The 17238-nt window shown below is 49.1% G+C and overlaps 2 protein-coding genes across 4 annotated transcripts in view; one reads left to right on the top strand and one right to left on the bottom strand.

Annotated features, from left to right (window-relative positions):
- Positions 1–6820, bottom strand: part of GMPR2 (guanosine monophosphate reductase 2) — a 75696-nt gene extending 68876 nt beyond the window's left edge. Inside the window, exons 1-2 of one of the 3 annotated variants that reach the window (XM_063913656.1) lie at positions 6732–6820; positions 6055–6147 (exon numbers count right to left, since the gene is read on the bottom strand). In XM_063913656.1, the coding sequence (XP_063769726.1) occupies positions 6055–6141 (87 nt within the window). In that variant the 5' untranslated portion in view covers positions 6142–6147; positions 6732–6820. The other 2 variants (XM_063913657.1, XM_063913655.1) reach the window with 2 other exon arrangements.
- A 69-nt stretch (positions 6821–6889) lies between these two features.
- The window catches only part of NEDD8 (NEDD8 ubiquitin like modifier), a 37330-nt gene continuing 26981 nt past the window's right edge, over positions 6890–17238 (top strand). Inside the window, exons 1-2 of the mRNA XM_063913662.1 lie at positions 6890–6976; positions 9128–9175. Of these exons, the coding sequence (XP_063769732.1) occupies positions 6959–6976; positions 9128–9175 (66 nt within the window). The 5' untranslated portion in view covers positions 6890–6958. The remainder of the gene's footprint in view (positions 6977–9127; positions 9176–17238) is intronic.

Here is a 17238-nt window from a genome sequence, read left to right as displayed (position 1 = left end):
GGCTACTGGACATTAGCTCCAGAGGGACGATCACAGGCCCAGCCATGGATGGGTCCCGGAGCCGCGCCGCCGGCCCCCTTACAGAGCCAGAAGAGTGAAGAGGTCCAGAAATCGGCGGCAGAAAGCATCTTGTCTTCAAGAAAGGTAGCGCACAGCACTGCAGCTGTGCGCCATTGCTCTCAGCACACTTCACACTCCGGTCACTGAGGGTGCAGGGCGCTGGGGGGGGGCGCCCTGAGACGCAATGAAAACACTATTTATGGTAAAAAATACATCACATATAGCTCCTGGGCTATATGGATGTATTTAACCCATGCCATTTTACCTCATAAAAAGCGGGAGAAAGGCCGCCGTGAAGGGGGCGGAGCCTATCTCCTCAGCACACAAGCGCCATTTTCCCTCACAGCTCCGCTGGAAGGACGTCTCCCTGACTCTCCCCTGCAGTCCTGCACTACAGAAACAGGGTAAAAAAGAGAGGGGGGGGCACTAATTTGGCATATAAAAACATATATAGCAGCTATAAGGGAGAAACACTTATTTATAAGGTTGTCCCTATACATATATAGCGCTCTGGTGTGTGCTGGCAAACTCTCCCTCTGTCTCCCCAAAGGGCTAGTGGGGTCCTGTCCTCTATCAGAGCATTCCCTGTGTGTGTGCTGTGTGTCGGTACGCGTGTGTCGACATGTATGAGGAGGAAAATGGTGTGGAGGCGGAGCAATTGCCTGTATTAGTGATGTCACCCCCTAGGGAGTCGACACCTGACTGGATGGTCTTATTTAAGGAATTACGTAATAGTGTCAGCACTTTACAAAAAACTGTTGACGACATGAGACAGCCGGCAAGTCAGTTAGTGCCTGTCCAGGCGTCTCAAACACCGTCAGGGGCTCTAAAGCGCCCATTACCTCAGTCGGTCGACACAGACACAGACACTGACTCCAGTGTCGACGGTGAAGAAACAAACGTATTTTCCAGTAGGGCCACACGTTACATGATCACGGCAATGAAGGAGGCTTTGCATATTTCTGATACTACAAGTACCACAAAAAAGGGTATTATGTGGGGTGTGAAAAAACTACCCGTAGTTTTTCCTGAATCAGAAGAATTAAATGAAGTGTGTGATGATGCGTGGGTCTCCCCCGATAAAAATTGCTGATATCTAAGAAATTATTGGCATTATACCCTTTCCCGCCAGAAGTTAGGGCGCGTTGGGAAACACCCCCTAGGGTGGATAAGGCACTCACACGCTTATCAAAACAAGTGGCGTTACCGTCTCCTGATACGGCCGCCCTCAAGGAGCAAGTTGATAGGAAGCTGGAAAATGTCCTAAAAAGTATAAACACACATACTGGTGTTATACTGCGACCAGCGATTGCCTCAGCCTGGATGTGCAGCGCTGGGGTGGCGTGGTCGGAGTCCCTGACTGAAAATATTGATACCCTGGACAGGGACAGTATTTTATTGACTATAGAGCGTTTAAAAGATGCGTTTCTATATATGCGTGATGCACAGAGGGATATTTGCACCCTGGCATCAAGAGTAAGTGCGATGTCCATATCTGCCAGAAGAAGTTTATGGACGCGACAGTGGTCAGGTGATGCGGATTCCAAACGGCATATGGAAGTATTGCCGTATAAAGGGGAGGAGTTATTTGGGGTCGGTCTTTCGGACCTGGTGGCCACGGCAACAGCTGGAAAATCCACCTTTTTACCCCAACTCACCTCTCAGCAGAAAAAGACACCGTCTTTTCAGCCTCAGTCCTTTCGTCCCCATAAGGGCAAGCGGGCAAAAGGCCAGTCATATCTGCCCCGGGGTAGAGGAAAGGGAAAAAGACTGCAGCAGACAGCCTCTTCCCAGGAACAGAAGCCCTCCACCGCTTCTGCCAAGTCCTCAGCATGACGCTGGGGCCTTACAAGCGGACTCAGGTGCGGTGGGGGGTCGTCTCAAGAGTTTCAGCGCGCAGTGGGCTCACTCGCAAGTGGACCCCTGGATCCTACAGATAGTATCCCAGGGGTACAGATTGGAATTCGAGATGTCTCCCCCTCGCAGGTTCCTGAAGTCTGCTTTACCAACGTCTCCCTCCGACAGGGAGGCAGTATTGGAAGCAATTCACAAGCTGTATTCCCAGCAGGTGATAATCAAAGTACCCCTCCTACAACAGGGAAAGGGGTATTATTCCACACTATTTGTGGTACCGAAGCCAGACGGCTCGGTGAGACCTATTCTAAATCTGAAATCTTTGAACACTTACATACAAAGGTTCAAATTCAAGATGGAGTCACTCAGAGCAGTGATAGCGAACCTGGAAGAAGGAGACTATATGGTGTCCCTGGACATCAAGGATGCTTACCTTCATGTCCCAATTTGCCCTTCTCACCAAGGGTACCTCAGGTTCGTAGTACAGAACTGTCATTATCAGTTTCAGACGCTGCCGTTTGGATTGTCCACGGCACCCCGGGTCTTTACCAAGGTAATGGCCGAAATGATGATTCTCCTTCGAAGAAAAGGCGTCTTAATTATCCCTTACTTGGACGATCTCCTGATAAGGGCAAAGTCCACGGAACAGTTGGAGGTCGGAGTAGCACTATCTCGGGTACTGCTACAACAGCACGGGTGGATTCTAAATATTCCAAAATCGCAGCTGATCCCGACGACACGTCTGCTGTTCCTAGGGATGATTCTGGACACAGTCCAGAAAAAGGTGTTTCTCCCGGAGGAGAAAGCCAGGGAGTTATCCGAGCTAGTCAGGAACCTCCTAAAACCAGGAAAAGTGTCAGTGCATCATTGCACAAGGGTCCTGGGAAAAATGGTGGCTTCTTACGAAGCGATTCCATTCGGCAGATTTCACGCAAGAACTTTTCAGTGGGATCTGCTGGACAAATGGTCCGGATCGCATCTTCAGATGCATCAGCGGATAACCCTGTCTCCGAGGACAAGGGTGTCTCTTCTGTGGTGGCTGCAGAGTGCTCATCTACTAGAGGGCCGCAGATTCGGCATTCAGGATTGGATCCTGGTGACCACGGATGCCAGCCTGAGAGGCTGGGGAGCAGTCACACAGGGAAGAATTTTCCAGGGAACGTGGTCAAGTCTAGAGACTTCTCTCCACATACATATACTGGAGCTAAGGGCAATTTACAATGCTCTATGCCTAGCAAGACCTCTGCTTCAAGGTCAGCCGGTGCTGATCCAGTCGGACAACATCACGGCAGTCGCCCACGTAAACAGACAGGGCGGCACAAGAAGCAGGAGGGCAATGGCAGAAACTGCAAGGATTCTTCGCTGGGCGGAAAATCATGTGATAGCACTGTCAGCAGTGTTCATTCCGGGAGTGGACAACTGGGAAGCAGACTTCCTAAGCAGGCACGACCTCCACCCGGGGGAGTGGGGACTTCACACGGAAGTCTTCCACATGATTGTGAACCATTGGGAAAAACCAAAGGTGGACATGATGGCGTCCCGCCTCAACAAAAAACTGGACAGGTATTGCGCCAGGTCAAGGGACCCTCAGGCAATAGCTGTGGACGCTCTGGTAACACCGTGGGTGTACCAGTCAGTGTATGTGTTCCCTCCTCTTCCTCTCATACCCAAGGTACTGAGAATTATAAGACGGAGAGGAGTAAGAACTATACTCGTGGCTCCGGATTGGCCAAGGAGGACTTGGTACCCGGAACTTCAAGAGATGCTCACAGAGGACCCATGGCCTCTGCCGTTAAGAAGGGACTTGCTTCAGCAAGGACCCTGTCTGTACCAAGACTTACCGCGGCTGCGTTTGACGGCATGGCGGTTGAACGCCGGATCCTAAGGGAAAAAGGCATTCCGGAAGAGGTCATACCTACCCTGGTCAAAGCCAGGAAGGAGGTGACCGCACAACATTATCACCGCATTTGGCGAAAATATGTTGCGTGGTGTGAGGCTAGGAAGGCCCCCACGGAGGAATTTCAACTCGGTCGATTCCTGCATTTCCTGCAAACAGGAGTGTCTATGGGCCTCAAATTGGGGTCCATTAAGGTTCAAATTTCGGCCCTGTCGATTTTCTTCCAGAAAGAATTGGCTTCAGTTCCTGAAGTCCAGACATTCGTCAAGGGAGTACTGCATATACAACCCCCTTTTGTGCCTCCAGTGGCACCGTGGGATCTCAACGTAGTTCTGGGATTCCTCAAATCACATTGGTTTGAACCGCTCAAATCTGTGGATTTGAAATATCTCACATGGAAAGTGACCATGCTGTTGGCCCTGGCCTCGGCCAGGCGAGTGTCAGAATTGGCGGCTTTGTCTCACAAAAGCCCATATCTGATTTTCCATTCGGACAGGGCAGAACTGCGGACTCGTCCCCAGTTTCTCCCTAAGGTGGTGTCAGCGTTTCACCTGAACCAACCTATTGTGGTGCCTGCGGCTACTAGGGACTTGGAGGACTCCAAGTTGCTAGACGTTGTCAGGGCCCTAAAAATATATATTTCCAGGACGGCTGGAGTCAGGAAAACTGACTCGCTGTTTATCCTGTATGCACCCAACAAGCTGGGTGCTCCTGCTTCTAAGCAGACAATTGCTCGTTGGATTTGTAGTACAATTCAGCTTGCACATTCCGTGGCAGGCCTGCCACAGCCAAAATCTGTAAATGCCCATTCCACAAGGAAGGTGGGCTCATCTTGGGCGGCTGCCCGAGGGGTCTCGGCTTTACAACTTTGCCGAGCTGCTACTTGGTCAGGGGCAAACACGTTTGCAAAATTCTACAAATTTGATACCCTGGCTGAGGAGGACCTGGAGTTCTCTCATTCGGTGCTGCAGAGTCATCCGCACTCTCCCGCCCGTTTGGGAGCTTTGGTATAATCCCCATGGTCCTGACGGAGTCCCCAGCATCCACTTAGGACGTCAGAGAAAATAAGAATTTACTTACCGATAATTCTATTTCTCGTAGTCCGTAGTGGATGCTGGGCGCCCATCCCAAGTGCGGATTGTCTGCAATACTTGTACATAGTTATTGTTACAAAAATCGGGTTATTATTGTTGTGAGCCATCTTTTCAGAGGCTCCTCTGTTATCATGCTGTTAACTGGGTTCAGATCACAAGTTGTACAGTGTGATTGGTGTGGCTGGTATGAGTCTTACCCGGGATTCAAAATCTTTCCTTATTGTGTACGCTCGTCCGGGCACAGTATCCTAACTGAGGCTTGGAGGAGGGTCATAGGGGGAGGAGCCAGTGCACACCACCTAGTCCTAAAGCTTTTACTTTTGTGCCCTGTCTCCTGCGGAGCCGCTAATCCCCATGGTCCTGACGGAGTCCCCAGCATCCACTACGGACTACGAGAAACAGAATTATCGGTAAGTAAATTCTTATTTTTACATATTCCTCAAGTGGGCCAGGGACAGGATATGTTTGGGTGGGCGTTAAACAGTGAAGAAAGCCCATTGATCACTGCCACTCGCCTCCTAGCTGCCCTGTTACAGGCTGTATTTGAAAAATGAGAGAAGCTGTTTGGTTGGTAGTTGCTCTGTTTACAATTTACCACTCTCCAATGCTTAGTACAACTGCCCGTATGTAAGAATGGTCCTGTTATATCCTCTTCAGCCGTAAGTGTCGAGACAACTGAAATGAATGACGGTTCTGTGAGGTAAAATGAGCGATGAGGTGGTAAACTGCCAGAGTTACTACACACTTTCCGCCGACACATTGGCGGTATCCTAGAAACAGGATTGCTTCCAAAGAGCGTCTGTCCTTGTTGTTAATCAATTTTTTAATTTCTAAGAACCACTATTTGTTTAAACATATAAATAATTAAATTGTTCCCATCTGTGTGCTGTACCATACCCTCCAACATTTTACACAAAAATCGGTACAAATTCGAAAAGGAGGCGTGGTTACGGGTAAAGGGCCTTTTGCTATGCTTTCAATGGAAGTTTGGAGAGCCAAAAATTGGTACAGACCATAAAAAAAAGGTACTGTATCTGCCAAAAAGGTGCAGCTGGAGGGTATGTTGTGTGCGATCCTCTTACTTTAACCGGCATGCTGACATGATTTTAGCAAGAAAAAAATAATAGACTACATTTATGAAACATTCACCTCACTGCGAGATTTTAAAGTACTTCTCTTCGGCCTCAGCAAAACATCCTTAAAGTCCAGCTTGATGTCATTGTCTATTCGCGGCATGATAACCTAGAAGTAGAGAGGGAGACAGATGAGCCCAGCAGCGGAGTGCGGGATGACAGTGGGATACACAGAATAGAGGTGAGGCAGGAACGCAGCAGTCAGGAACAGCAGAGACCGGTGACCGCAGGAAGAGACATGTGCGCGGCACCAATGACAGCGGATAGCAGGGCAGCAGCACAGGCAGCCCTGGGAACAGAGCAGTAAGTGGCAACTGTGGTGACCTGGGGCAGGTGAGCTGAGCACTATATGGGGAGACAGAGGGCAGTGGCTGGCAGCAGCGGGGTGACAGGGATGGTACTGCAGAGCATTAGATACAGAAGAAATACCAGGGCAGCGGCCGGCCGAGGGCAGGCACCAGGCAGATGGAGGGGACAGAGGCGGCAGCAGGTTGCGCGGCGCTGTACACACCTAGCTCAGGTAACCCGGGGCAGCGGCTGTCACTGTCACACTCACTCTCACACACACACACACACGTTATCCGGCTACTGCTGGCAGCTTCCTGAGTCCTGACCCCGGCTACAGGAAGCGGCGAGCAATGCATGCCGGGGCGGGATCTGTTGCCCCCAATCGCGCTGACTGCTGGGCGGTACCTATGTGTCCCAGCAGTGACAGGGAAGCTGAGTGACAGGCGACACGGAGAGTGGGAGAATATAACGGGCCGGGGTCATCCGATACATGTGCCCGGGGAGGGTCTTGCTATCCGCTACGCCCACTTCCCCTAACGTCTGGTTCCGCCCCCGGACGCAGGAAGACAATACAGCGGCACAGTGCGGAGAGTAAGAGGAGTGCCCGCACACAGCAGCAGCAGGACGCCAGTATGCTGATCAAAGTAAAGGTGGGCGCAGAGTTCATCCGGCCCGGGGTAGCAACAGGCAGCTCGCTTGGTGTCGGGGACTAATACACCCAGCACTGTGTGTGGGTGGTACATGAAGCAGAGCACAGATCACTGTGGGTGGGTGCGGGGAGATAAAATGCCCCCCTGAGGTGTAATAATGGGTACTGAATACTCGGCGAGGCCTATACGTGACGCGACACCGTGCTGCAGTGCTGCTGCAGGGTCACTAATAGATTTTGTGTGTGTAAATACTATAGTTTGGTTTCGTTAACATTCAAGCCAGCCCCTTCCTGACATGTGCCTACTCTCATACTAAGCATTTGTTGTTTCAAAATACCCAACCTCCAGTATGTAGCACTGAGGTTCAGGTTACTCTGGGACCCTGACTGCTATTCTATGTATGCTAATTGACCATCTTCTAGGCATGCCTCTGTCCCCCTGGAGGCCCTCTGATGAAATAATCATAATCTTCCCAACTTTTCATGGCTGCTCTTCCTATGTTCTCAGGTTCCTCTTGACCTTAAATTGGGTACACTCTCAAAGAGTGTTGAACTGCTTTTCCCTCCCTGCAATTTACCACTTCTTGCCCCTACAAGAGTTGACCATTTATTGTCTGATGTTGAGTGCTTGCACCATCAATGGGAGGGCACCGATGGTAAACGCCTGATGGTGAGTGCCGGCGCCATCTGTGCATGTACATAGTCAAACCATATATGGCTAATTGTCGATGGTGAAAACCCATCAACTATCAATGATGGAGCTGTCGATGGTCATCACTAATCTATCCTTTCCCTGTGTCCTCGTCTTACATAGTTGACTTTATTGTATGATATGTTAAGTTACACTATTACTATGTGTAGTACTTGCACAAAACAGAATATACAAGAGATGGGGGAAGGGGGGGGGGCACAATCCTGGGCGCTAGTACACCTATTACAGGAATGGCATGGAATATACAATGCGTTTATTTCAGTGGAATTCGGATCGGATACTGGGCCTAATACAGAGTTAATCGCAGGAGCAAATTTGTTAGTAGTTGGGCAAAACCATGTGCGCTGCAGGTGGGGTAGATAGAACATGTGCAGAAAGAGTACCCCACTCAAAATAATGTATTTTTAGCTATGATGCCCCAAAAGCAGTCTGGAGGTTTTTACTGTAGGCTTTGGTCGTGGACCACCTTGTACTCAACGCCTGAATGAAGATACCATGGGCATGTAAACAAAAATGTATGCCACTGTGTATTACTATAAATCAACTTAGAACACACAAAATGTTATACTGGTGTTGTAATGAGGGCGTACCCTGACTCACACTCGTGAAAATAAAGTTGTGCCTGTCAAGGTTTCTTTCTTACAGCTACCCATAAACCAAGCATCACTGTTTCTTTATAAAAATGTCCGTACCCCACTCACTATTGATGATGAAAACAACGAGCACATCAAGTTATCTTTCAGCTGTATGGAGCGGCAAGCGTACCCCACTCACAGTAGTGTAGAAGGCTCCAAAACACGTAAAGGTATCTTGCTTTAGCCGTCCCTGTAGTAGTCCCAAAAAAACTTCCAACCACTTCCACAGATATAGCCAGAAAAATATGGTGTCTACACGATTATTAAAGCCAGTTAAAATGTGTTCCCCAAAAAAGTCCCCAAACAATAGGAACATAGTAAAAAAGAAAAAAAACATGAAAAAGACAAGAAGCGTCCAGGTACAAAGTTCCTCCAGAGGAGATCCTATAATATGGAGAAAACAGTACAGCATACCTTTTTTAAAGGGGAGAGAGCAAAAAAAATGGCTGTCCACACTCCTCTGACAACGCGTTTCGGTCATCAAATGACCTTTATCAAGGACCTGTGTGCAAGTGTACTTAGAAGAATTGATGCGGTTTTGAATGCAAAGGGGGGCCACACCAAATATTGATTTGATTTAGATTTCTCTTCTGTTCATTCACTTTGCGTTTTGTTAAGTGATAAAAATAATATTAACACTTCTCTTTTTGAAAGCATTCTTACTTTGCAGCATCTTTTTCACAGTACTGTGCGTTTGTAAAATAACATTAAAAAATATATAATTTTAATGTAATAGTGTGTGACAATGCATACTATTTAATGAACCCTAACCCTTTAATATATTTAGTTATGTCTATAATTTCAGACGCTGACGGGGAAGGAGATAGAAATTGATATAGAACCTACTGACAAGGTATGGTAATGGTGTGTGTTTAGGTTTTGTGAACATACTGTAGTGTAAGCTGAATACTTGTATCTTAGTTATTTATGTATTAATTACCTTAGAAATGCAGCCTGTATATGCACTATACATGTACGGTACCCAGTTGTTAGTATGTTTGATTTTTTTTTTTAAATAACAGCTTACAATTGGGTTCTTAGCTGCCACTTTACATCTTAGCCACACGTGACTCTTTGAGACATTCAAAATCTGCAATGATCGTGATCATGAGGTACTGGAATGGCAGACGTTGCTAGTATAGGCAGTATCCCTGGTATGAGCTGTAGCACTATTGGGGGAGACAGAGGGCAGTGGCTGGCAGCAGCGGGGTGACATGGGTGGTGACAGGGATGGTACGGCAGAGCAGGATAGACAGAGGAAGCAACCAGGGCAGCAGCCGGCCGGGGACAGACACCGGTGAGACGGCATCTCAGGCAGATGGAGGGGACAGAGGCGGCTGCAGGGGGAACAGGCTGCGCGGCGCTGCACATACCTAGTGCTCAGGTAATCTGGTGCAGCAGCTGTCAGTGTCACACACACACAGGTTATCTGGTTCCTTAGCTACCACTTCGCACATCTTAGCCACACGTGATTATGTGAGACATTCATAATCTGCAATGTTCGTGATCATGAGGCATTGGAATGGCAGACATTGCTATAGGCCAGAGGTTCCCAAACGCGGTCCTCAAGGCACCCCAACTGTTTTTAAATGTATCCATGCTTGGCCACGTGACTTAATTAGCATCTTAGTCAATTTTATTTAACCATCTGTGCTGAGCCATGGATATACCTAAATCCTGGACTGTTGGGGTGCCTTGAGGACCGCATTTGGGAACCTCCTGCTATAGGCCCTCATTCCGAGTCGTTCGCTCGGTATTTTTCATCGCATCGCAGTGAAATTCCGCATAGTGCGCATGCGCAATATTCGCACTGCGACTGCGCCAAGTATCTTTGCTATGAAGATAGTATTTTTACTCACGGCTTTTTCCTCGCTCGGCGATCGTAGTGTGATTGACAGGAAATGGGTGTTACTGGGCGGAAACACGGCGTTTTATGGGCGTGTGGCTGAAAACGCTACCGTTTCCGGAAAAAACGCAGGAGTGGCCGGAGAAACGGGGGAGTGTCTGGGCGAACGCTGGGAGTGTTTGTGACGTCAAACCAGGAACGACAAGCACTGAACTGATCGCACAGGCAGAGTAAGTCTGGAGCTACTCTAAAACTGCTAAGTGTTTTTTGTTCGCAATATTGCGTAAACTTCGTTCGCACTTTTAAGATGCTAAGATACACTCCCAGTAGGCGTAGACTAAGCGTGTGTAACTCTGCTAAATTCGCCTTGCGACCGATCAACTCGGAATGAGGGCCATAGGCAGTATCCCTGGTGTATAATGCATCTTCTGTTCCACTGGGTCTCTCATGTCTCAAAGAATAGGTAGGCCAGGCATGTTTGCTGTTTTCTGTAGCTTATGCTAGCCATACCTCAGACCTTCCAACTTGTCTGTCCAACTAAAACAGTGCTCCACACGCATAACCAACTTTTTCATCAGACCAGCCAACTTTCAGTAGGCCAGCCAACGTCTCTCCAATTTGTGATGTCCTAGAATAAGGCAGACAACGGCTGCCTACTTCTGCATGTTTTGAATAAATGAATACTTAGGGGTTTTTTAAAGAGCTAAAACTTATGCATGTCACTAGTGGCGCTCAGGGCACATGTCCTCCTGACACCCTCTAAACCACCTTGTTATACCGCAGGCCCCGGCCCCTACATAAGAACCAACTACACAGCGGAAGTTGTTGTTAACACGGAATGGAGCGCCACTGAAGATGATCAGGAGCTCGGCCCCTCTGTCAGATTAGTAAGCGTGGGATTCGGGTACTGGTAAAGTGTCCTCTTTTGTACTAGAGCTTAGAGGTGGGGTAGAAGTAGCGGTCCATGAGAACATGGTAGTTTTGCCACTGGCAGCACCCTCTTCATTCTGGTGCTCTACGCACCCGCGTACCTGGCGTATGCGTCGGGCCCGCCCTAATCACGTCTGCATTAAAAATGCACATTATGATAAATGCGGGGAAGGGTGCTGGATTCCTGCACTCAACTATTGTGTTTCAAATTATTGTAACCAGTGTATAAATAAATAAATTATGTTGCGAAAGTTTAGTAAGAATCAGTAAAGAGATGTATCTAATGTTCTTGCAGTGTTCTATTTGTTACTGTTCGTGTCAGCCTACCTGGCTGTGTGCTGGGCGGGAACTGTATGATGTACTGTAAGTGATAGAGAGGTCAGGAGGAGGTGGGTGCAGAGAGCGAGTTCTGGAGGAGGTGGGTGAGGTCAGGGTGCAGAGAGAGAGGTGTGTGTGTGTGTGTGTGTGTGTGTGTGTGTGTGTGTGTGTGTGTGTGTTCTATATCTCTCTCTCTTTCTGTGTATTACCGGCACTCAAATCTTCTCGATGAATGCCCCGGTGCCTATATATTTCTCTTACGTCCTAGAGGATGCTGGGGTCCACATTAGTATCAAGGGGTATAGACGGGTTCACTAGGAGCCACTGGCACTTTAAGAGTTTGAGAGTGTGGGCTAACTCCATCCTCTATTCCCCCTCCTACCAGACTCAGTTTAGAAAATGTCCGGAGGAGCCGGTCACAGCTAGGGGGGAGCTCTCCAGAGTCTCTCTAGTAAAAGTTTTTTCTTGGAGTTTATTATTTTACAGGGAGGCTGGCAACAGCCTCCCTGCTTCGTGGGACTAAGGGGGGGAGTAGTGTCCGCCCTGCGAGGTCTGAGCCACTATCTCCGCTGCCAGGACACTGACCTCCTGAGGGTGCTGATCGTTAGCCACTCCAGGCGACCGCTCACACCCACAGCATGCCGCCACCCCATTACAGAGCCAGAAGACAAGTGGCGAGTGAGTCCCCGTCCCACCCCCACCCCCCCTGGCAAGCGGGGAGCCAGTGTGAGGATAGCGGCAACAGGGTAGGGAGCGCAGTACTAACTGCGCTCTGGGGCTCAGTAGTATATAGTGCGGCGCTGTAAGGGGCGCCCTGAGCCAGCACCTATACCCTACACTGCTTAGCAAGCCTGTCAGGGTCCCTGGATCGCAGCCAGCAGAAATCCTCAGGCCAGTATAATATAATGAAGAGCGGGAAGCAGCGCCATGTTCAGGGGGCGGAGCTTCTCCTCAGAGCAGACGCAGCAGCGTTCAGCGACATTTTCCTGCCTGCAGTTCCTGTACAACACAACAGACGCTGACAGGAAGAGCTGTCCCTCCAAGCAACTCCAGCTATCCTGTGCGGTACCAGGGAGCTGGGGAGGGGAGGGGGGGGGGGGGGTAGGTAGTCTATTAAGGTACACAGAGAGCGCTGGTAGTTTCATTAGTTCTACCTCAAAAAGCGCTGTGTGTGGGTTGGCTCCAGTATATGTGGCATACTTGGGGGGGGGGGGGGGGGGGTGAGAACTGCGTCTGACATTTTCCTGTGGGCGTTTAATATCTCACATAGCCATGTCTAGGGACTCTGGGGGACATGTGCTAAGCAGTGATAAAAGTGGTTGCCATGGGCAGCTTCTCCACTGGCTCACTTCTCCACTTTTATCACTGCTTAGTACATGTCCCCTTCTGTGTCATTGCTGCAGAAGATGTTTCCTCTCAGGAGGGATCCATTCCATGTACACAGGATTGTAATGCTTTGTCTCAGATCCCTATTGTTGAGCCTGAGTGGTTATCTTCTAACAAAGGAATGATCTCTCAGATCTCTAATAGGGTAGCTAATACTGAGACTGAAACTCAGGTGTTGAAGTCTATGGCAGTTTAGTCAGGCTCTGTCCCTATTCCTGCAAAATCCCCTAGCATGTTCCCGCAGAAACTTGCATAATTTGGGCAAGTGCACGATGACACGGATACTGATTCTGATACTGCTGAGGGGGGCGGCATCCCTTGCTAAGGGGGTGCAGCTTATGATTTGGCCATTAGAGATGTGTTAAACATTAATGACACAACACCTGAGCAGGTTGAGGAGGCTTACTTCACTGATAATAAGAAAGCCTCGCTAACCTTCCCTGCATCTAAGGAATTAAACTCTATATTTGAAAAATCCTGGGAAAACCGGAGAAAAAAATTCCAGATCCCAAAAAGGGATCTGGTTGCTTTCCCCTTCCCTGAGGAAGATGGGAAAACCCACCCATTGTTGACGCATCTGTCTCCAGACTGTCTAAAAAGGTGGTTTTACCTGTTCCTGGATCTACCGCGTTAAAAGAACCGGCTGATCGTAAGATTGACACTACGCTCATCCATTTACACTGCTTCAGAAGTGGCGTTAAGGCCCACTATTGCCTGTGCATGGACTCTAAAGCCATAGTAAAGTGGTTAGGCACATTACTAGAGGATTTGGATACAATGGATAGAAGTGACATTGAATTCTTTTTACGTAACATACAGGATTCTGTGAGGTTCATGATGGAATCCATGAAGGACTTGGGTACGCTGACTGCACGGTCTCAGCCCGCAGGGAACTCTGGCTACGCCAATGGTCTGCAGATGCAGAATCCAGGAGAAAAGTGGAGAACCTACCCTACACAGGTCAGGCTCTATTTGGGGAAGCGTTGGATGCGTGGATTTCCACGGCAACCGCAGGTAAATCACCTTTCCTTCCCTCTGCTACACCTTCTACGAAGAAACCATTTTCTGCAGCTGTGCCGCAGTCCTTTCGGACTGCTAAGGCAAAAAAGTCCAAGCCTCCTACCACTTTCTTTAGAGGTAGTCGTGCAAAATCCAAAAAGCTTGCACCCGCAGGCTCCCAGGACCAGAGACCTGCTTCTGGTTCCTCAAAATCCTCCGCATGACGGTGGACCACAAAGCGTGGAGGGACGGGCTGGTGGGCGCGAGATTCGGACGTTTCAGCCACATCTGGGTGTCGTCCGGCCTGGATCCCTGGGTACTGGATATTGTGTCCCAAGGGTACAGACTGGAGTTTCAAGAACTCCCGCCTCACCGATTCTTCAAATCAGGCTTGCCAGCTTTGCTGACAGACAGGGCTATCCTACAGGAAGCCATCCTAAAATTGGAAATGTCACAGGTCATTGTCGCAGTTCCACCTCATATGCAAAACAAGGGTTATTATTCAAACCTTTTCGTGGTACCGAAACCAGATGGTTCGGTCAAACCAATTTTGAACTTGAAATCGTTAAACCCTTACCTGAGGGTGTTCCAATTTAAAATGAAGTCTCTCAGAGCAGTGATTTCAGGTCTGGAGGAGGGAGAGTTTGTGGTATCCCTGGATATCAAGGAAGCGTACCTCCACATTCCGATTTGGCTGCCGCACCAGGCTTATCTCAGATTTGCACTGTTGGACAGTCACTATTACTTTCAGTCACTGCTATTCGGCCTTTTCACTTTGCCGAGGGTGTTCACCAAGGTGATGGCAGAGATGATGGTTCTCCTCCGCAGACAGGGGGTGAACATAATCCCATATCTGGACGATCTGGTGATAAAGGCATCATCCAGGGAAACGTTGTTGAAGTCCATTGTTCTCATGACTCGTCTGCTCAGGGAACACAGTTCGATCCTGAACCTTCCAAAATCATATTTGGAACCGACCAGGAGGTTGTCTTTTCTGGGAATGATCCTCGACACGGAAGTGCAGAGGGTGTTTCTCCCGGACGAGAAAGCGTTGGTGATACAAACAATGGTCCGGTATGTCCTGAAGCCAGCACGGGTTTCGGTTCATCAGTGCATTCGCCTTCTGGGGAGGATGGTGGCCTCTTACGAGGCTCTAGAGTACGGAAGGTTTCATGCTCTGTCCTTCCAACTGGATCTCCAGGACAAGTGGTCGGGATCTCATCTGCACATGCACCAGAGAATACGTCTGTCGCCGAAAGCCAGGATTTCACTCCTCTGGTGGCTGCAACTACCTCACCTTCTGGAAGGCTGCAGGTTCGGGATTCAGGACTGGATCCTTCTAACCACGGATGCAAGTCTCCGGGACTGGGGCGCAGTCACTTCAGGGGTAAACCTTCCAAGGACGGTGGTCAAGCCTGGAATCCTGCCTTCCAATAAACATTCTGAAACCAAGAGCCATCTACAACGGTCTTCTTGAAGTGGCCCATCTTCTGCGAGATCGAGCCATTCAAGTGCAGTCGGACAATGTAACGACGGTGGCTTGCATAAACCGACAGGGTGGTACGAAGAGCAGAGCTGCAATGTCAGAGGTAACAAAAATCATCCTCTGGGCAGAAAAACACGCGTTGGCGCTGTCGGCAATCTTCATTTCGGGAGTAGACAACTGGGAAGTGTTCTTCCTTAGCAGACACGATCTCCATCCAGGAGAGTGGGGACTCCATCCGGAGGTGTTCATGGAGGTAACAGATCTTTGAGGTGTACCTCAAATAGACATGATGGCCTCTCGTCTCAAATACAGTGTAAAGATCCGTAAAGGCATCACTCCAAGTGACTATTAAATAAGACATTACGTTACCGTTGTTTTGTCAAGGATCCTGACGAAAGAAGTTAAGTAAACAACTTATGAAATGTTGACAAAACAACGCTAACATATTGTCTAACATATATAACATATAACTAATATTGTCTAACATATAGTCACTTGGAGTGCCGCCTTTACGGATCTTAATACACACACACACACACACACACACAAACAAGTTCATTATGTAGTGATACCTGAGTGCCGCAGGAGGGAAGTCCTTAGTGCCAACTGTCTCTCTCTCCCTCTGTTCCAGATGTTGGCAGTGGGGGGTATGGTCCAGGGGGGATTTGAGGGACGCTGGCAGGGGACACTGCAGTGAAGGGGTTTACCATCCTCAGGTTTGTGCTCACCAGGAGGGGGTCACATTGTGCCAGGTGATCGCGGGTGGTGGATATAGTTATCGGGGGCATGTGGGGGGATATTCTTCACTTGCCCTATCTTCCTACGGGTTCCTGCTGACCTCCGCTGCTGACAGGGGTCCCGGTGTAGACAAACAGTGGCAGTTGCTAAATCATTCCTGGAGATAATTATACATCAGGTGCTAGAAAGGGGGAGGCGTCACAGACAAACAGCAGAGAGGGGTGGTGCTTTTCCCCCTTCCCCCTGGTATCCCCCCAGCACACTAAAAATTTACCTGTAACCATACCTGAACCTATCTGGTAATAGAATTTCAGAGAATTGGTCGCATGCGTTTGCAAAGATATGTTTAGCTGCTGAGCCGCATCAAGGCTTCTCCGATATCAGCAGTCCTAACGCTACATAATAGCAGTGCCCACATAGGGCAATGTGATTTGTCTAGAGTAAGGCCTCATGATAAAGGCTCACACTCCGGTGTGACAGGGGCAGCAGTAAAGTACTGCCGCTGCTGCCCCTGGTTCTCCTCCTGCTCCGGCGATACTGCTCTCAGGTCCCAGTGTCATGGTGGCAGTCGGTCAGCAGTGAACTACTGTCGCCGCCCATCCCTGGTTCTCCTGACACGCAATCATAAGGGGGTGCCGTGGGTGGAATGCGGGGGTCCGTGATCGCGGGTGAGGTGCAACTGCTGAGGGTCCCGGTGTGACAGGGGCAGCTTGGCAGCAGTGATGAACTGCCCCTGAACCTCCTCCCCTGCTCCTGCTCCACAGTGCTGCCGCTGCCGGGGATCCAGATAGTGTGACAGATGTAGGCGGACACTACTGGTCAGTGTCCGCCTGCTTATCTTTCAGTTGGGGGACAGTTCCCCCTACACCTGAACGATTAGTTGGGAAAATCAAACAAGTTTGATTTTCCCAACTAATTGGACCAACCGTTTCTGGCTGTTCTTTGGCGTGTGGGAGCAAACGGCTGATAATCATTTCCTCCCACACACTGCCAGATTATCTTTCCAACCAACTAGTTGGTTGGAAAGATAATCGTTCTGATGTATGGCTAGCATTACTCTTTGGCCTAATGACACACCATCTGATGCTACCTAAAGGACACCACCCTGCTATAGCCAAGAACAGATCTGGATATAAAAATGAGAAAAGTGCATGCTTGGATGAATGCTGGTGTTTTGTGCAACATTAAAGGACTGGGTAGACTGAGAAGGGAT

This window comes from Pseudophryne corroboree, chromosome 1 (genome assembly GCF_028390025.1).
Source record: "Pseudophryne corroboree isolate aPseCor3 chromosome 1, aPseCor3.hap2, whole genome shotgun sequence".
Taxonomy (NCBI): Eukaryota; Metazoa; Chordata; class Amphibia; order Anura; family Myobatrachidae; genus Pseudophryne; species Pseudophryne corroboree.
Note: the sequence above shows the minus strand (reverse complement) of the source record. Positions and strands in the feature narration are given on the sequence as shown.